This window comes from Mytilus californianus, unplaced genomic scaffold (genome assembly GCF_021869535.1).
Source record: "Mytilus californianus isolate M0D057914Y unplaced genomic scaffold, xbMytCali1.0.p SCAF_4, whole genome shotgun sequence".
NCBI classification, from domain to species: Eukaryota; Metazoa; Mollusca; class Bivalvia; order Mytilida; family Mytilidae; genus Mytilus; species Mytilus californianus.
Genome location: NW_026262690.1, coordinates 5,756,735 through 5,778,722, shown reverse-complemented (window position 1 = coordinate 5,778,722; position 21,988 = coordinate 5,756,735). Strand labels below are relative to the sequence as shown.

General features: G+C 31.8%; 1 protein-coding gene across 1 annotated transcript in view; it reads left to right on the top strand.

Annotated features, from left to right (window-relative positions):
- LOC127737332 (fibrillin-2-like) overlaps window positions 1-8,380 on the top strand; it is an 86,688-nt gene extending 78,308 nt beyond the window's left edge. Inside the window, exons 87-96 of the mRNA XM_052247934.1 lie at window positions 1,047-1,326; window positions 1,929-1,999; window positions 2,143-2,330; window positions 2,587-2,699; window positions 3,136-3,203; window positions 3,753-3,988; window positions 4,294-4,406; window positions 4,978-5,075; window positions 5,639-5,889; window positions 7,569-8,380. Coding sequence (XP_052103894.1) covers window positions 1,047-1,326; window positions 1,929-1,999; window positions 2,143-2,330; window positions 2,587-2,699; window positions 3,136-3,203; window positions 3,753-3,988; window positions 4,294-4,406; window positions 4,978-5,075; window positions 5,639-5,889; window positions 7,569-7,735 — 1,585 coding nt within the window. The 3' untranslated portion in view covers window positions 7,736-8,380. The remainder of the gene's footprint in view (window positions 1-1,046; window positions 1,327-1,928; window positions 2,000-2,142; window positions 2,331-2,586; window positions 2,700-3,135; window positions 3,204-3,752; window positions 3,989-4,293; window positions 4,407-4,977; window positions 5,076-5,638; window positions 5,890-7,568) is intronic.
- Window positions 8,381-21,988: the final 13,608 nt, after the last annotated feature.

Below are 21,988 nucleotides of genomic sequence, written 5' to 3'. Positions count from 1 at the left end.
TTTATTATCAAAAATATGTCTTTTTAAAATTATGCCTGATTCAAATTAAATGTTAAAAAAGAAATTAGAGGAAATTGTTGTAATTTCATTGTTTAAATGATTTTCATGTTATTGTACATTCCAAATCTCTAGTTTTTGTCTCATCTGCGATGAAAGTCCCGGAAAGTGAGACATAGGGATTGTTTTTGCGGCTAGAGTGATGGCGTCAACAATTGTTAAGTTTTCTGCTTAAGTTAATTTGATAAGAACTACTTGTTATAGATCATTGATATTTAATATAAAGTTGCATTACTATCAGTACATATCAGTTTGACGCTTATTTCAAGGCACTACCCCTAAGGGTGTGATCCAGAGACTGAATAAATTAGCAATTTTCAATGTTAAGTTTTCTGCTTAAGTTAGTTTGATAGGAACTACTTGTGACAGATCATTAATATTTAATATAAAGTTGCATTACCATCGATACATGTCAGTTTGATGACTATTTCGAGGCCCTGCCCCTAGGTCATGGTGACTTTGAATTAATTAGCAATTTTCAATGTTAAGTTTTCTGCTTAAGTTAGTTTGATAGAATGCACTTGTAATAGATCAATGATATTTTGTATGAAGTTGCATTACTATCAGTTCATATCAGTTTGGTGATTATTTTGGGGCTCTGTCACCTAGGTCATGGTCCAGTGACTTTGAATTAATTAGCAATTTTCAACGTTAAGTTTTCTGCTTAAGATAGTTTGATAGGATGTACTTGTGATAGATCAATGATATTTTGTATGAAGTTGCATTACTATCAGTTCATATTAGCTTGACGACTATTTCAAGGCCCTGTCCACTAGATAATGATCCAGCGACTGAATTAATATACCATGTTGCTGTCCATCAGATTGTCTTTTTATTAATTTTATGCCGACAGGCGAGACATATCTCTGTGTTAACAGTTTATTTCTATCATTGCCTTCATGTAAGTATAATTCCAATATTTCTAGTATTTCTATAATACCTATATTGGAATGGGTTAGTTGTTATCAAAAAAAATTTATATTCCACAGAAATAATCCTACTACAGCATCGATTGATCTGACTTTTGAAGGTCAACATTTCAACTTGCAAGACAGAATTATGAACTTGTTTAAAAATGAACTTCCTGAAGTTCGTTATCAGAATTTCCTTGGATATGTCCTAGGAAATCTATTGTTCTTCAAAGACTTCTTCACTGATTTTACTGCAGTACCCTTGACCTTCCGAGTACTTAACTTAACATGGGACCAACAGCTACTAAACAAAAATTCTGGAATGTTTCAAGGCCATGCCAAACTGTTCTGTTCAGATGTAAGTTTAATGCATAGTGACACCATTTGTTTATTTGAAGTGTTACAAAGAAATTTAAACCAGGAAAAACTTTATCAATTTGTTTTTATATTTATTTACTTTTTGAGATGTGAATAAAACTGGGAGTATAGTATATTGAAGGGAAGCAGTACACCAGGTTTGACTGTAATAAGGCTGTTCCATTCAACTTGTATTGTACACATTTGTGTTATTTGTATATGTTATCAATTGCAGTCAAAGGAGTATTATATTACCTTCCTATCAAAATGCCTGCTCTGGAAGTCATGTACTGCTCAATAGAGGTGTAAAGATTGTCTTGATATCTGATCATACTTGTCTGTTTGGGAAAGCTATGGGGCATATCTAAATTTGCTAAACACTATGTGTTGAATTGACATTTTAGGTTAGATATGTTTATTTCCACATGTTAGTCACATATCAAAACTGACATTTCTACTCTGAAATATCTAGATTATATTGTCCTTTTCATTTAAAAATTGAACGGATTGAAAAAAAATTAACTACTTTTGCAAATATGCTACATGAAATACTTAAAATGACCAGGTTTTTTTAAAAACTTATATAGAATTATTGTTTATCAGGTTGACAATTTATTGAAGAGACATCCATCATTATTCCCCGACTATGAAAGCTGCCAGATAAAAGAGTTTGGGTGAGTAAGATCCTTTTCTTTTCAGTTCATTCTTTATCATCAATGTTATCAAGCATAACTACTTTGTAGACAATTGTAGCAATTCACATACTTTTTCACTACATCTAGATCAGTCCATTATAACAGATATTTGTTTTCTTTAGCAATAACCCAGTAACCATAACCATGGAACTACAGTTTGGTGGTTCCAATAAGAATGTACAACAAATACAACAGAATGTTGCCGGAATGATGTTTGAAGACTTCCCAAGATATCGCTACATGAACAGTATTGGTCATCTTGTAGGAGATCTACTTGTCTTCTATGATACCTGGGAGTATATTTTGCATGGTAAGATATATAACAACTTCAAAATGTTTTATTTACTCAATTTGACAACAGTTGAACTATAATAAAAGTAGCCTGAAAAAATATCAAAAAGATTCAAAGTATTTACAGATTAAAATAAATGTTATATTTAACCATAAATACTTTCCTTGATGTGACCATACAAACACCAGCATGATATCCCTACATAAACAAATATATTACAGAAAGAAAAAGAAAATAATTATAAAAAATATATAAACATTTTTTTTTTCTTCAGATGCCTGGTTATCCAACATCACCTACTATGTATACAGTCTTCCACAAGCTGATCAACATCTTAATAAAGATTCTGCTGAATTCAAAGAATTTGAGACAAATTTCTGTACTGATGTGAGTTCTGTATTAAATGTTATTGTATTGATTATACATTATAATTGTCATAAGATTTAAAGATTGAAAAAAAATTTTCAAACCAACATATATTTTACCATCTACACCACTGAATTATAGTGTATTAGTAATGGACAGCTGGTTCTCACTGTTTTGGTAACAAAATGTTATGGAATTAAACAGGAATTTGAACTTGTTGATGACATTTTTTTAAAGATGATATTTTTAGTTTGTGTAACTAATATTATCATGTCCCATTTACATCATATCTTATATCGATCTTGTGTAACTAATATTATCATGTCCCATTTACATCATATCTTATATCGATCTTTTTAAAAGTTGCAAATCTTGAAAAAAAGAAACAGGTATATAATTTAAATACTAAAAAAGATTATTGACTTTAGATTTTAGATTCATTGTACTTTTTTTTTAGATTGATAACTTTTTCAATAACAGCGTGCTGAAACAGAGATATTACCGCTGTTTCTTTGATCACATTGCGTGAGTATAATACTAGTTCTTGTTATTGCCTTTTTATGATAAGAATACCATGATTTAACGAATACCTTACATGTGTAGTAGGTGTAAAGGTTTTATCTTTTTTATTACTGTTTGAATATTAAGTAGGAAATAATTTAACATGACGTTTGCACAGATTGATTGTTTTTGAGATTCTAGATTGGAAAATATTTACTTGTTAATTGACATTTAATACATGTCTGCACAATAAAACTTTGAATTTTACGGAATAGAATGTAGTGTAAATCCCTATCAATGGGGTTCATTCAATGGACCCATTATTCTTACTATTGAATTCTCTTATCCAGGGCATTGGTAACTGTCCCAAACAATTATCATCATCTTTCTAGTTCTAGAAAAAAAGACTTGTATTTGTTCTTGGTTTTTTTTTCCATTTAAATATATTTTATACCTTATGATTTTAGTTTGTACTTTGATTACTTGGAAATAATATCATAATCATTCGAGTTCAACCAAAGTCTTTTGTGTAACGAATGAACCTTAAGTAATTAACTTTGTACCTGTATTTAGTCCTGGCAGCCCAGACTATACTCTGACCTTCAGTCTGGTATTCAATGGTACAGATGAAATTCAACAGGAACTGGTATCTAATGCGATAACAAGTCAGGCAGACACTTACCCAATACAGAACAGAGACATGATGTTTATTGGAAACAATCTAGTCTACTCTGGTGGTGGATTTGACAACATTGCCATCAATATTTCTGATTATCTGCTGGGACCTGTAGGACCCACACCTAGTCCAGGTTAGGAATAACTTAAAATTTGTATGCAAACTCTCAAACAATATTGTAGGACCTAGACCTAGTCAAGGTTAGGAATAGCTCAAATTTGTATGCATACTCTCAAACAATATTTTGGCCGTTCTCCAATGATTTTTTTCTAGTTTTATTGAATTTCAGACTGTTGACAAACAGAAAATATAAAAGTAACATTAAGGTTTAGATGTTAGATAATAAAGCTTGACCAGAAAGTTTTTGATAGAAACGTGCAGATGACCAGGAGACTTTTTGTGATGAATTTTAATAACCAAATTTTGTTTTGATTTCAGTGAAGACAGTATACAACATGTCTTTTGTGTTGCTGAACTTCAATTACAACTCCCAGCTGGCCAATCCTAACTCGGCTCAATTCCAAATGCTGGCAAACAGATTCTGTAAAGCAGTAAGTATTTGTACTTGAGGAATTTATATATTATTTTAATCCACATTTGAAAAATATGTAGATGTGCATAGCGACAGAAAATTATGATTCAGATTTTTTTCTAGGAGTAATGCCCCTTTGAATTCAAAATTTTGGCCTTAATATACTACTGCAACAGTTTGTCATCACAACTGATCTGAATCCACACAACATAATTTCATGGAACTGTAGATAATGACACTACATGTAAATGTGCATATCAACAAGATATCGGTTGACTTTTGTAGGAGTTATGAGTCTTTGATCTTAGCAATCTGGTGATATTTTTTTTGCCCAGTGACAATGTGGGGGAATGGGATATGTGAGCGTGCTCACAAAGGTTCTTTAATTTTGAATAAATTTTTATCAGTTTATTGAAATACAATTTGGTACTATTCAGAAATATAACTGACTTATTCATATATTTTAATTTCTGACCACATCTTTTATGAACATCAGGTAACATTGTCTTGTGGCAATTCAACTTTATATTATTCACAAGGAGTTCAATGATTTACAGACAGTATGTCCAATATGATTTTATCTTTTTCAGTTAAATGAAACATACGGGCCAACAACAGATGTATCAGGGAGACTGGTTCCAAGGCCTTCTTTTGAAGATTATGAAAACTGTGAAGTCAAAGCATTTACGTAAGCATAGATATTAGAAATGCAAGATTTTGATAAGTGTGTAGACCGACAGTTTGCTGTAAATCAATAAATGAACTGTCTATTGTAATGGGGGATAAAAGTCACTTGAAATGTTCAAGGTGAAAAAAAATTGTTTGACAAAAACTTTTCAGTTCAATTAAGGTGGTACATAACACTACAGGGAGATAACGCTGTAAAAACCAGCTGAACATTTCAATCACGTTCTATTGTTAAGGAAACATTAAGCTTCTCAATGATCAAAATTAGTGTTTGTCAAACTGCTATATATCCAATGAAATTTTTCCAATAAAGTGTGTGTTTCAAGTTTTTTGAAATTTTAATATTTTTGTCAAAGGGTCAAAGTAAATATTTTGTCAAAATTTTATGAAAATTAAATGAGCCAAATTAATTTTAGTCAAGGTGTTTGGTACCACCTTAATGTAAGTGTTCTTTCTTATTTGGAGGTCATCAACAATGTACTTTTGAGTCAAATACCATATTCGTTTATAAAAGAATACCTTGGAGTAAAGGGATAGAACTTTATGTATAATATTTATCTATAGGAGAGATTCATCTGGAGTTGACAAGGTCAATTTTATCCTGACCTTCAGTGGTGAACAAGATCCAACGTTGGTAACATTGATAAAGGGATTGTTGATAGAGAATGCTCCTAGAGAAACAGTCAATGGTCAAATTACACTGCATGTTGGTGGTCTTTATGTGTTTGAGAGTGACTTAGCCATTGAACAGGCTACTGTTTCTGCAACAAGTCTTGGTCCAGGTTCAACTGGTCCCACTGCTACAGTTCCACAAAGTAAGTCCACATTTTATATTATCCATAGTTGAAAATTTCTTAATAAAGACATGGAATTTGTTTGAAATGTAGAGTTAGATTTTCAAGACATTTGAGATTTTCACCAGTATTTCAACATTATAAGCTGATATTGCATTCAATGTTTTATTATTTTGGTTCAATATAAGATAAAACAATAAAGGAATCTATTGAATTGATATCTATAAAATAAAAATAAAGAGATGAGAAAAAGTTTGTATGAAGTATACATTTTAATTTTGCCTTATTGATTTAATTTGCTTTAAGTTGTGTCATTTTTCATTTATTTTGTATTTTTTGTTTTGTCTATAGTATTTGTTACTAAAACGCTGCTTTTTACACTTACTGTTTATACTTCAAGTTGCATGTCATAATCAAAAATCTATGGAATGAAGATATAATGTGTATATTATATAAATATTTGGGAATGGAAAATAAAATAATTCTGCATGGACAATCAGGTATTAGCTGATTTATATGTATATAATTCTCTGAATAACTTGAAAAGCATGACTTTACCATCCTCTTATTAATAGAGGCTTTTGATACCAGCACACTGCTGTTTTGCACCAAATGATATTGGAAACCATCTGTCAATAAACTGTTCCCATTATTGGCTGACTCCAGTTGGAACATTGATCATAATTTTCCAATCCAGTTTATCCCTTTTAACTATGTGAATTATTGAGGAAAAAAGTAGCAATAAGAAGCTTAGTGTAGATTTGACTTTGACGCAGTCTTGATCTTTTTTCTATGTTAATTACACTGGAGTACTTATTATTGATAGGATTGTATAATAGTTGACAGTTTCTATTCCTTTCTGACAACAAACTTTTGAAAAACCAAATGGATAAAAGATGATTGTACAAATTACATGTAACTTGATGGATCTTTTGGTGGCAGTTATTTACTGCAAAATGTTGAAATGGTTGTAGAGATTAAAAAAAACATAATGAGGAATGATCAAACACAATAAACACTGAGTGGAGATCATGTTAAAACCTAGTTGGGATAGAAAGAAATTACTAAATGTCAATAATTCTTTACAAGAAAAGTAATTTATATTGCCCTTTTTACCTGTTTGCTTGACACTGGTTGGCTTCAGAAAATTGAGTTTAATCTTAAAAATATATGTTGACTTTATGTTTGAAATGGTGTTTTGTATATCAGGAAATAATTGACCTCTGAGAAAATGATTGACCTCTGAGAGAAGGATTATTCTGCTAATTTGACTGATTTTTTAAAAAGAGAATATTAGGAAAGCTGTTCTGTTCAGTTCCAATGGTAATATTAAGTGTAAATAAATTGTCTGTCCCATAGATTGAACATTTTATGATTTACAGTTCCCATTTAGATCATATAATATTTCCTAAACTTCTTGGAATATTTATTTTCTTGTCTAGAGTAGAAAACATTTACTTCTCTTTTTAACATTTGATTTAGTTAGATTTCTCTTTACTATATTAGACTTCATAATGCTTCCAGTCTTCACTGCAATACTTTACCAATGTAAATTTTCTTTTATATTTGGATACTTCAAAATCTTCAGTAATATTTCCTTAGTTAGATTCTTCAAGTTTTTCTTCAAAATCTTCTGCATTTATTCAAACTGGACTAACAACAATCAGTTACCATGGTAACAATGGATTGTGATTTTCCAGATCCCTGTTATGGACTTACTACTGAAGCATATTACATAGATCCAAACAATTGCCGTGGTTACATATACTGTTATCCTGGACTGGATCCAATTAAGGGAACTTGTCCCTCTGGCACATCATTCAACATAGCAACAAAAGGATGTCAAGTTGATTCTTCTTGTACTTGAAGTATCAGGAATGTTTTACAGACTTTGTGCTCATTATTTATTTTTTTATGTTTACATGTCAAGATTTTTAGATATATTTTTAATGCTCGGAAATTTGTGATGGAGGATATAGTATACTGTTTTTTTTTTACCATATACGTTTGATACTTGATGTGAAAATTAGAAGTTTTAGCCATTTCAAACCAACTTGTAAAAGTATAGAATGCTTCTCACTGTATGTGTGTCCCCTAACTGGGAAATATAACTTTATAATAGAAAAAATCTATCTAGTGCTAAAAAATGAGTAATGACCTGCACATTAATATATATATATGTATATATAGCTATCACATGCTTAAATGTTTTACTTAAGAAGCACTTACTATATCAAACTAGTAAATACCTTTTTCACTTTATAAAAATTTAAGCAATAATACATAGGATTTGGCATATCGTCTATTATTATACCTCACCAGACCTATATGGCTTTCAGCACTTGCACTAAAAGGAACAAATACTGAGCGGGTATTTTGTCTTACAGATCCGTGTGCAGGTGTTTCTGGTGTGGCCTACTTCAATGATCCTAACGATTGTAGAGCTTATCTGATATGTTACCCTGGAATGCCACCATACAAACTAACTTGCTCACCTGGAAATTCTTTTGACTTAGGAACTTCATCTTGTGTAGCTGATCCAACTTGTCCATAGACATACTTATAAGTTATATTGAAATTCTCTATAACACATTTTAATATGGATTGTTTGAAAAATAATTGTTTGCGATATTGCAAATTCAAGATAAAAGTTCTTTTTATTCAAGAAATTTTTTTTATTTTATTTGATCAGATTATTGTTTATAAGTGGAAAGAAATCAAACAAAAAATCATTTTATAAATAAATATGTTAAACTATACAAGTATTTAATCAGTTTATAAAGATTTATACTTCTCTACTGTAAAATCTGTAATCGATTTCAATTTTTTGTACACTTTATGTGTTAGTACCATGTTAAGCAAATTTTAGCACAGACTTCCTTTTTAAATTATTTTATGAAAAATTTGATAAATACATTTTTACATGATGCCAAAAAATAGAAGAAAAAAATGGTAGACATTTCTTTCCCTAATGCAAAGTCCCTTTTTATAATGAAATCCATAGCATAGTAGGGAAAAAACCTAAAAAAAATTACCATAGTTGATAGCTTTTAATTTCAGTTTTATATTTTATATTTTTGTACAAATTATGAATATTTATTAAAATTTCTTCCACCAATTATATTGCATATTTTTTAAGCTTATTGAATTTTTTTTAAAGGTTTGTTACTTATAGTATGATTAAAAACCAATGATGGGAAATGGTATATTTTTCTATACCATCGAACTAGAACTCACTTTTGGTCAGTAGTTATGTAAAGATTAACAGTTGTATAAGTATAATGATACATGTATATGATACTGTCTCAGGTTTCTGTGTGATAATTTGATCTAGATGTTGGATTCTCCCAGCTGTTCACAACTGTTCACAATGGAGATTAAAAGAGAAAAAAAATACTGACATTGCTTTTAAGGTTTCTGGTAATATACCTTATGGTCATTTAAGGTTGTCCGTGTGTGCAGTTTTGTTTTGCTTGTCTCTTACAGTCTTTTCAATACTTTTGGTTTCAAGATGATTAAAAATAAAATGTGTGGTAAGAATACATTTGATGACAATTTCCCAGGAAAAGTAGGTCACTTGGACTTACATTTTACAATTTATTGACTGGCAATTTTACAAAGTGACTTTTTAACTTGATGAATTAATCCGGAGGCTCCCAAAAATATCAAAAGATTAATTATGATTAAAAATAATTGATATATGACCTAAAGCATATTTAATGTATAAAATTTAATAGACATGTGTCTGTAAAATTAATGACCTTATTTGTGTCACTTGTATTTTGTTTTTTTTTACTTGCAGAAATATATATTGTTTTAATAGTTGTGTCATTTATACAACAAAATAATTGTCACACCTGAGTCATGTCACTCAAGTAAAACCACATTAAATGTTTATTTAGAGAATCAAAATGATGTAACGCATGTATATAACTAACCTTAATTTGACGAGGCATGACAGAACAAATGTATGTGCATTAATGTTATTGATGTTTGCATGTAATGCTATGAGAAAACCATCAGACATTGCCGTCAGTACTAATGAAATACATAGAAATAATGGCTTTCCAAACAAAGGAAATATCTGCATGTATGACTGATTTAAATGGAGAATGACAAAAAAAAAAACAAGAAGAAATGCATGTTTAAAATTTTGTCAGATAAGCTTGTAAACAACAGCATGTGTTTGTTGTTTGATGCAGACCAAAAATCAATGAAAACAGTGATTGTTTGTGTCTAACATTCAACATAGCATGAAAGTGATGGCAAGCATGAGTAGCAGATACCAGGGCATGGACAGTTGAGTACATGGTCAGTGGATGACAGTTGAGTACATGGTCAGCTGATGACAGTTGCATGGATAACTCTAGTTAAGCTGATGACAGTTGCATGGATAACTCTAGTTAAGCTGATGACAACTGCATGAATAAACTCATCAAATGTGTGTCCCCAGTGACTTATTAATGGAAAGATGTTTTTACCCTTCCAGCATCATGCAAAGGAGTAACAACTGTTGGTGAAGTTTACTTTGCGGATCCAAATAATTGTCGAGCATTTATATTTTGTTCACAAGAGACGCCAATGAGTTACTCATGCCCAGCAGCATACAAATTTGATCAAACGAAGAAAAATTGTGTTCCTGATCCAACTTGTAAATAGGAATGAATACAATGATAGAATACTGTGCCATATGCTTGCCAGAGGAGAATGTTGGCGTATATTATTGTTTATGCATATTCTCAGATTATATGGATCATCTGGACACCACCAATTATGGAAATTGTTAAATAAATGTTGAAGATCGAAACAGGTCAATTAAATTATTTTCATGATGCCCTCTTCAATGATAAGACACTAATATATTTTTTGAAAAAAATGAAAATTTTATTAACAGTTTTGAAAATGTTTGTAGACAGAGATCTAGCAGTAAGAAAACAAGCAGCAAACATACAAAAACATGGGACATGGGAATGAAAGTAAAAATGTGATGTTTCAAGACTTAAAGGCTTATACTTATTGTTATTGTTTAATGGCCCTTTTATGACCAAGCAGTTAAGCTATGTAAAGAAAAAAAAATTGGTTTAAGTGGACCTTTTTTGACTTTTAGGAGAATTTGATATTGCTGAAGACTGTTGTTTTAACTAATTATCCATTTCAGCATTTTATGAATACAATGCAAATAAAGTTAATTATATACAAACCAGTTGTAATTTATTTAATTTATGTCTTGTAGTGCACAAAGACTAATTTGTTTTTATGGCCCCGCAACAAAACACCTTCACATATTGAGCTGATTTTTGTATGCGAGTCTACTATGATGAGTTACAGATTGACTCTACATTTGGTACCGTTCTGCTGATTTTTCCTGAAATTACAGGCTTTGGACTTTGAAAATTTCATGAAAATAGCAGTTATACAGACTTTTTTTCTAAACACCTTCACATATTGAGCTGATTTTTATAATTTTATAATGTGAGTCTACTATGATGAGTTACAGATCGTCTGCTCCATTGATTTTTGCTGAAATTACGGGCTTTGAAAATAACAGTTATACAGACTTTCATTCTCAAATTTTTACTTCTAAAAATGGCTCCAAGCTTTTTTTGCGAACAGGGCCATTCATGTCATTCCTACACATCTAGTTTATCATCTCTATCTGGCTTTACTATTAATATATTATTATTCAACTGTACTCACTGTACCTGCTTTGACCACTTGAATGCGAACATAGAAGGAAGTGTTATCTAAGGTTTCAACTCCCTCCGGCAAAGTTGACCTTCGATGAATTTGGCTATTTTCAAGTAATTTTTGGTCATAAAGCTCTGCAACTGTTTTGGTTCTTATACATCCTCTGCTTTCAAATATTCGGCTTTGAGCGTTCCTGATTAAGGTAAATCCAGAAAAGCACTTCAGATGCATGAAATAAATAACATGTTGTTTTAATTTTTTATCATGATTTGTTATTCCCTTTTCATTTAAATCTTATCTTGTTTCAAAAATACATCTTTTATCATGTTCTATAAATATTTTTTTCTAGAATTATTGTGTCAAATTGTACATTTGGCAAAAAACCCAATTTGACACATTACAGAACGTAGAAAGAGTATGTGTGCATGAGGTAATATTCAATTACATATAAAAAAAGCAAACAAACAACTTAATCGCAACAGATTACCTACAATGATGAACTCACATGGTACAGCCAGCTGTTACTTTTTAAGGAAAGAAATAACCTACAGGTGACACCAAGATTATTATAGTTTAATTTATAATTTGGGATCAGAAACTTACAAGTCATGGAATGTGAGACTTAATTAATACATTTCTATATGAAACAGCGACACCTGTATGTTTCATTCTATATGAAACAGTGACACCTGTATGTTTCATTCTATATGAAACAGCGACACCTTCATGTTTTATCCTATATGAAACAGCGACACCTGTATGTTTCATTCTATATGAAACAGCGACACCTTCATGTTTTATCCTATATGAAACAGCGACACCTGTATGTTTCATTCTATATGAAACAGCGACACCTTCATGTTTCATTCTATATGAAACAGCGACACCTGTATGTTTCATTCTATATGAAACAATGACACCTGTATGTTTCATTCTATATGAAACAGCCACACCTGTATGTTTCATTCTATATGAAACAGCCACACCTGTATGTTTCATTCTGTATGAAACAGCAACACCTTTATGTTTAATCGACATGTTCAGATTACAGCTCAGTAGTCAGTGAACTAAGATTTCAACCTTACAGGCAAGTTGATATGTAGGTTGCTTTTGGTCACATAGCTTCTCACAAAGTCAGGTATTCATACAATGTTGACTTTCATGTTTTGGATTTGAGCATTCCCAATGAAGGTAAATCCAGAAAAGTGCTTCTGACGCACCATTTATTTTTTCAAATTCCTTAGGCAAAGTTGTCCTTAGATGAACTTTACTATTGTATTAAGTCTTTTATAGTCAAATAACTTCATTTGTATTCATGTATTTATGCATCCTTGGTTTTTAAATTTTGAAGATTTAAGCATTCAAATGCAGGCAAATCTGAAAAGCACTGCCAATGTACCAAATTTATTATGTGCTCTTTTCATTTTCACCAGGGTTTATTAAACTTTGTTTAAAGGTAGTTAATGGCCAGATATTGCGAAGAGACTCTGACCTTATTTTCACATTTCAGTAGTTCAGATCAGTTTAGAATATTTTTTTTTTCAAATTTAAGTCTGTTTATTGTTTACCTTGCCCATTTCACTGTATGGTCATCAGGTGAAGTTTTTAAATGACCGCCAAAATTTCTGCGGTCGTATATTGGTATCACGTTGTCGTCATCCGAAAACATTTGGTTTCCGGACGATAACTTTATTATTAGTAAATAGAAATCTATGAAATTTAAATATAAGGTTTATAACCACAAAAGGAAAGTTAGCATTGATTTTAGGGGTTATGGTCCCAACAGTTTAGGAATTAGGGGCCAAAAGGGGGCCAAAATAAGCATTTTTTTAGTTTCATGACAAAAACTTGTGGAACAGTGTATGGATCTCTCTGAAATTATACCACAAGTATCCATACCACAAAGGAATGGTTAGGATTGGCTTTGGGGGGTTAAAAAATGAGAAAAAACAAGGGTGTCCTGGTTAATGGACAATTACTTAAGTACAAATTACAGTGTAAGGGAGGTAATTCAAACACAACTTTGAATTACCTCCCTTACACTGCTTTTAAATTATATATAAAGAATTTTTGTATTGTCTTGGATGATTAGCTGTCAATTCAATTTTAGAAGTTACTATTTTAATAATTTTAGAAATGCTGATTAAGGTAAACTAATTTTAGCTATGATTATGTATGTCATTTTCTACTTTAAGACTTTTATGATGTATTTAAATGGGTTATTATGGTTGCAAACTTCATTGGAAATTTGAATTGAAATTATGTTGACCATGACTGAGGGAAAGAAATTTTTTTTTTAAAAAGGGGGGGGGGAGGTTAAAAAAAATTGGGGGGGGGGGGGGGTAAAAAAAATTGGTGGTGGGGGGACAATTTTTTCTCCTCAAGATTGCAGAAATCAAAAAGAAAATCCTTCAATTTTTTTTTTTAAAGGGGGGAGTATTGTGTCCATTTTTGCCCCAACTGTTCATGATTGGACCTCAGCTGTTGTATCCTGCTGCGCTTGGCGAAGCAATTTATTTAAAATTTGGTCTGTTCCTTAACTATTTTTTGTGATAGATCACCAATATTTGGTCTTTTAGTTTGTTTTAACAAACATATGTCCATCACATCACTAGTCCTTAGCAACAAACGCTAAGGTTTGACAGGGGGGACCTCATCTATCCTGCAGTAAAACTCATGCTGTAGAAGGGCATCTGTTTGGCTTGCAGGATTGTTACCTTGTCAATGTATATTTGTTCTGCATAATAAAAGATTCCCTGGAATGTTTGTTATAGATAAAGGCAACAGTAGTATACAGGTGTTCAAAAGTCATAAATCGATTGAGAGAAAACAAATCCGGGTTACAAACTAAAACCAAGGGAAACACATCAACTATAAGAGGAAAACAAAGGAACAGCAAGAACACTGAAGTGCAACAAAAACAAACGCCAACAGTACATAAACAAGGCATAATATTTGTTCCTGTTGGAACAAATATTCTATGCCCTTTATTCCGTAAGAAACAAAAACTGTAATACTTGTTCCAGTGGACACAATTTTACAGAATACTTCTTCCACTTTAGAACTTATATTATGTTATAGTTCTGTTTCTTATTAGCCACACTGTTATGTCAATAATATATGGTAGGTTGATTTGTTTTGAGAAGTAGACATACATTTTATAACATCTCATCTAGACCTAATTTTCACACTCCAACAATCAGGATTTATCTTTTTGATATGGTAGTATATCTGAAAAATGTATACAGATGACAATAGTCATGATAGTTGTGATATGAGATTATTGTAAGAATAACATGATCTTGATCTCAATTACAGAGTATCAACCTTTGGTATTGTTTGCGTAACACTTAAGGGTATCCACTTCTTTACAATATTTCCAGAAAATGGTTTGGAGAGGAAATGCTATCAAAAGATTTTCTGTTGTTAAGACTCCTATAATATTGACTATATTGAATATTTGGATATCAGCTGAGAGTTCTTTTTTGTAGACTTTAAATCATTAATATTAAGAGAAATATATTTGCCTTAGAAATTATTGGTTTGTTATACTTGTCTATAAATCTAAATGACAGACATTTACCACTATACTAGTATGCATGTATTTGTTTGTACCAGTTTGCTTTTAAAAAGATGATAGTTTGAAAATATTGTGTTCTCATAATGCTGGAATCTAGTTAATCGTTCATACTTTTTACTTGATTTTTGTCTCCCCTGTCGGAGTATGCAAGACATAGGGATTACTATCCAGCAAGCTTTATATTTCAGAAGGTGAAGACCTAGATGCCTCATACTTTGTATGCAGATACCTTGTGTTATGAAGTTCCGTCTGTCATATGTCCATTGTCCTTGACCTCATTTCCATGGTTCAGTGACTGCTTGAGAAAAAATTAATGTTTTTTTGTCATGTGAATTTCTCAATTATGAGTAATCGGATAACTTTATTTGGTAATAGTATATGGGTTCCTTGCAACATCTACATGTCTGTCAGACAGGGTTCACTTGACCTGGACATTATTTCATGGATCAGTGATCAAGGTTAAAGGTTCATGATTAGGTCCGTTTCTCAGATACTATAAGCAGTAGGTCAACTCTATGTGGTGTAGAATTATTGTAAGGGGTACATGTTAGTCTGGCAGGTCTCATCTGACCTGGACCTCCTTTTCATGGTTCATTGGTTAATGTTAAGTTTTAGGGTTTTGGTCTGTTTTTCAAGTACTATAAGCAACTATATTTGGTGTATGGAATGATTGAAAGGTGTACATGTCAGTCTAGCCAGTATAACCTGATCTTGCCCCCATTTTCATGGTTCATTGGTCAATGTAAAGTTTTGGTGTTTTGATCAGTTTTTCAAATACAAATAGCAATAGTTCAGCTATATTTGGTGTATGGAATAATTGTAAGGTGAACATGTCTGTCTGGTAGGTACCATCTGACCTTGACCTCGTTTTCTTGGTCATTGGTCAATGTTAAGTTTTTGTGTTTAGTCATTTTTTCAATTACTGTGAACTGACTGTAAGTGTTGCTCTCCACCTATTACAGTTTATTCAACATTCTGAACAAATTGCATTTTGTTTTATCATACCAAACTGTTCAACTGGTCAGAAATTTTAACGAACTGCTGTAGAAAAACAGTCAAGTCTTGAAAGTGCAAGGAGATAAAATAAAGCATACTATTAGACTTTAATTCCATTTCATTGATATTATGAAATTCATTCAAAGTAACATAAGCATAGGTCAACTATATTTGGTATATGGAATAATTGTAAGACATGTCTGTCTGACAGGATTTATCTGACCTTGACCTTGACCTCATTGTCATGGATCTTTAAAAATGTTAAGTCTATGTGATACTTGTAGTAAAACCTTTATCTTTAAGACTTTCAACATAAAATCAATGGTCAGTAAAGCAGGCGAGACATAATTATGCACTCTTGTTAACCTATATGAAGAACATTTTCATATTTTTTCATTAGCAGTATAACAGTCTAATCAGTTTGTTGATTGGGGCCATTATCTGACAGAAGCAGAACCCTATGACATAGTTTCATACTTGGCTGTAGTAAATTGCATAAAAGGTTGAATTTATTTTTTATTAGTGGCTCTTTTCGAAAAATGTAATCGTAAGTTATAATGAAATGTTCACGACTAAACGTTTTTTTGTAAGATGTTTTGTGTGTTACTTTTCTTGATGGTTATGTCCCTTATGGAGGTACATTTCTGGGTTCCATATATGGGCATGTTTGTCATTTTATTTAGGATTTTAATGAACTTAGTATTTACATTTGTAAGGCATTCTTTGATTCAATATTGTGTATTATTAGTTCGATTCCACTGCTTGTGGACGTTTTGTCCCTTAATGTATCACCAGCAAAGTAGTCAGCTAATATTTGGGGATGTGAAAAGCTATTTTTCTGTAAATTTACTTTTTATTCTCGAAACAGTAAGGTGCTTCTCACCCTAGGCATAGATTTCGGAATTTTCAGTTTTAATACTCTTTAACAACTTCGTATTCAATTTGGCTTTCCAACTGTTTTGATTTGAGTGCCACAGATTGATCTTATTTAATCAAAATGTCTGGCTTATCAAATTATAAACCTCAGCTTGGACACAGATATAGATTAGATAACAATGCTACTACTACTAGTTTGCAAGTAGTGAGTATATTATCAAATATTTTTACAAACAACTATTTCTAAGAATTTCAAGAAAGTAACAAAATCGTCAATTTATATTTCTACACTGTGCTGTTTGTTAGCATTTGAAGTTAGTGTTGAATTACCTTATGAGCGAGAAAAGAAAAATCAATACTTCATTAATAAACAAAACTAAGACTCGGAAACGAAATGTAGGGTGTTCCGAAATTGCTTATGAAAGGAGACTTGATTAACCCAGAATTTCTTGTTATTAGGTTTATTCTGAACAAAATTCAAGAAATTATGTAATCTTTATATATTTGTGTGATATTAGGTTAGGAAATTTTCTTGAAGTCCATGGGGGATAAATTTATCTTCTTTCTTACGGGACTTAATACTACCTATAAATCAAGTTATGTAATCTTATGCCCTGTTGAAAAATACTGTTACAAATTAATTTAAAATGTGGTGCACTAGCAATATGTTTTACCATTTTAACAGTAATCTTATTTGAAGGAATATCCATCTTGTACACTCAACCCACGTCCATTTTCAAACCTCATATCATTGATAATGTCAGCTTGATAATAAGAAAAATAACTCGAATACAATAAATGAAATGGATGACATGTAACAAGCTGTGTGAAACACCATTCATACCATTGCATGTGTCTAAGCTCGAACCATGCTGAATTGTCATCAGAAATGCAGACTTTTCATTTATTTGAAAGATACGCGAATGACCCGCACATCTTCGCTGATGCTTTCTGATAAAATGAAGATAACATACGTGCATGATCATGAGGCTGGGTGAGAGACACAAGAATACCGTGTATTGATGTCAAAGAGCCCAAATTTGGCTACCTCAAAAAAATGGGCCAGAAAAGCGCTAACCTTGGAGGAAAACCGTTGTTTTAAGTATTGTAGTTTACGGAAGGCAGATCTTTTTAACTTGTTTGGTGTGTAACATAGCACAGAAAAATAACCCGTCCTTTCAAAAGTGCCGATTTCTTCTAACTTCAATTTTCAATCTTGGAATTTTGTAGTATACCTTTAATCTGCAGAAAATAATAATACATCGGCGTAGATTGGTGGAGCGTTCCTAAATATTAAATTACGTATTGTCAAACAGCAATTCTCTCAAACATTTTGTTGTGTTAAGTGAACAGATTTTCACAGATAAATTCTGGATAAGAGGAAACTTTTAAATTGTTTACCAGAGAATATAGTCAACGTGATAGCCAATATGGCTGAAACCATTGGGAGTTATTGCCCATAAATGACGTTTTTTTTTACTTCTTTTCAGAGTTTTTGTCCATAATCCCCAAAAAATTGTATTAGAATTTATAAACTGCTTTAATGATCAGTAACACAAGTTAGATCGACAAAATTTCCAAAATGATAAAACCCTTAAATGACGATTTTTGACTAATTTTGAAGGTTTTCATATTATCTTAATTGTTTGACAGGTGAACGATTCAGACTCTTAGGAGCCTTTTGTTATTAAGATCCCGTTCGATTCATGATTACACTTTTAAATTACATTTATATAGTTGTGATACGATTGAGTAAAAGTTTTGACCAATTTATGATAACAATACCCCTCCTATAAAAGTTTTCCAGTAATAAAAAATTGACTTCATTGCAATCTGATATGGCACTGTAATCATGCCAATATTGTCATTGAAGCAGCTCCGAAATGGAAAGCCCTCTGATTATTATAAGGTTTGCCCCTCCGTAGTCCCGAAATTGGTTTCCGTTCTCTAACTTTAGTTTGTCTCTACCAAATATTACGGAACTTATAGTGACTTACACAAGCTTGATACAACCAAAGGTAAAACAAGGTTATTTCCCTTAATAAATGGAAAACAGAGGAATTTGTTGTTTCCTCACTCTAACTTTAAACCAAATGTTATGAAATTTACACACAACGCCAATTACTACAAAACACAGATCAAGTTTCCAATTTGGATGTCGTCACACTTTGACCTTAGATGAATTTGGCTATTTGTTTTAGGTATTTTTGTCATATAGCTCTTCAATTGTTTCGGTACTTATACATCCCTCGGATTTCAAATGTTTGGTTGGAGCGTTCCTGATGAAGGTAAATCCAGAAAAGCGCTTCGGACGCATGAAATTATTAAACGTGTTGTTTTCAATTTTTTTCACCGTTCTCGAGTTATGTCCATTTATAAATGGAAACATTTCTGAACTTGTCGTTTCCATACTCTAACTTTACTTTGCCTCAACCAAATGTTATGAAACGTATACACAATGATTATTACCACTTTACACAGATCTGTTTCAAATTTTCACCGTTCTCGAGTTGTGTTCCTTTAAAATGGAATAATTGCTGAAATTGCCGTATAATCACAATCGGGAGAATATGTGTCTCTTGGACTCATTCTTTTTTTATTCTTTAATTGTAATATGAAGATTGCCATGAGAAGGGCGAAATTATAATGAGGCACTTGAATTATAAAATCAAAAATATTATATATCAGTTGATCAAAAAATGTCCTTCAGATGTTCACCAAACTAATTAGTCTGTCAGATATTAGGATTTATTCTATGCTTTCCTTATAGTAACGAGAAAGTCAAACAAGTTATCGTTAATACGTAGATGCTGCGAGTGTTGTCCTTGATACTGCCAAAACGTGAGATAAAAAAAGGTCCGACTTAAAAATTAGCTGTGCTGGAAAAGTATTGAAAAAAAAATTGGTAAATTTTTACGGTAAACAATGAAATGTACTTTTTACTATATATCAAATCTATCAAGAAGAAACAAAGATCTATGACCACGAAAACATTAAACTATTAAAGCTGGCCGAAAGCTGAATTTTGAGTACGTATTTGTGTTGATCAAAACAGTATTCAACAATTATAAGAAGGAGAGTATAGAAAATAGATATGACGAACACACTGCACATAATTGTTAAAGGAAGGATATGATTCAGTAAAATTCGTTTAGGCCCTTAAGATCCGCAGCATGACTAGATTGAAATAAAACGTCTATTTTAGCAGGTGTTTAAAGTAGTACTGATATTACGACAAAGAAAGTATTTGAAAATTAACTCAAAAATATAAGTTCAAAAATGTTCATTAGTGCTGATTAGGTGTAAGTAATAATTACAAAACACAGAACTTGTAGGAGGCAAGTATTGTTCCATTGAGTCGTCACGCTGTGTGTTATACACGCATACAGAAAACTCAACTAACTTAGTGTTTAGCAATATACATTCAACAAAAAGACAAAAGAGAGAAACAAAAATCCCAAGAGCACAATCAAAAACCACAAGTCCAAGAAAGACGGACAATACCTTGACAAAAGGGAGAAAGAGCAAAAAAAGTCCACAAATAGAGCAACATGAACTCCACCAAGGCAAGAGGTGAACTCAATATCGTATCAACTGAATGAAACATATGTGCCCCCTTCACAGTTGCTACTGGAATGTTAGATTTAAATGTGAAGATTGGGGTAAATAAGAAAACATTTCTGTTGAAAAAAAGTGTCCTACTTTTTGATAATATTGCCTAGTAATCCTTGCAGTCGTGGAGTCGGGGTTGTATGTAGACAATCATTAAGTATTTTTTATATATTTGAAATTGAAGATCTGTTTTCTTTCTTTTTTTTTTCAAACTTCCATGGCATTCGATGCCTATATTAACCAGGAGTTGTGAAACTTACTATCTGTATTTTTTTTTTTTGGGGGGGGGGGGGGGGGGTCATTTGATTTGTAAATACCTTTGTCTGTATGGGAAAGCTCAAGTCGAAAGGTTTGTATCTATTACTAGTATATTCTTTCTAGTGTTTTCTCGTCGAAAGCGTTGTTTGCCTATTTTTATAACGCATCTACGATAGTACGTAAGCAGTTTGTTTTCCGGTCTGTGTTTCCATCTGTTAGCTTGTTCGTTTGTCCATCCGTTCCATATCAGATTAAAGTTTTGGTTTATAATAGTGTATCATGAAGGTGTGGTCACATCAATTTTAAACTTAATACACATGTTCACTATAATGTGAAGAATTTAGAATATTATGCCAAATAAGAGTTTTGAACAAATTTCAATCACGCTCTTTCACATTTCTATGTTCAGTTAACAGATTTATGATGTCCTATGAACACATATTCGTGTTTTCTTTGCACATAATGTTTTATTTTTATAAACTGAATAAAATTAAACTATGTGTTAATGTGGCATTACACAAAAACTCATCAAAGATGCCAGGTTTACAATTGTGTACATCCGACGTGGCATTCGTCTACAAAATACTCATCAGGGACGCTCACATAAGACACATGAAAAAGTTTACGGGCAAAATAAAGTATGAAGTTGAAGAGCATTGAATACCTGAAATTCCGAAAGGTTTTGCAAGATACGGATAACGTAATCTAATCATGGGGTAGAAAATCATATGTATTTGAACAATTAAAAGGTTTGTAAACAGGTTGGTTATTAATTGTACAAAATGAAATAGATACAATTAATACATTTGGTTTGTATCATCAAATATTTGAAATTAAAAGTTCGACATTAAGTTGTCCATGAATTAGTATTTATCTCTAAAAGAGGGACGAAAGATACCAGAGGGACAGTCAAACTCATAGATCGAAAACAAACTGACAACGCCATGGCCAAAAATAAAAAGACAAACAGACAAATAATAGTACAGATGACACAACATAGAAAACTAAAGACTAAGCAACACGAACCCCACCAAAAACTGGGGGTGATCTCAGGTGCTCCGGAAGGGTAAGCAGATCCTGCTCCACATGTGGCACCCGTCGTGTTGCTTA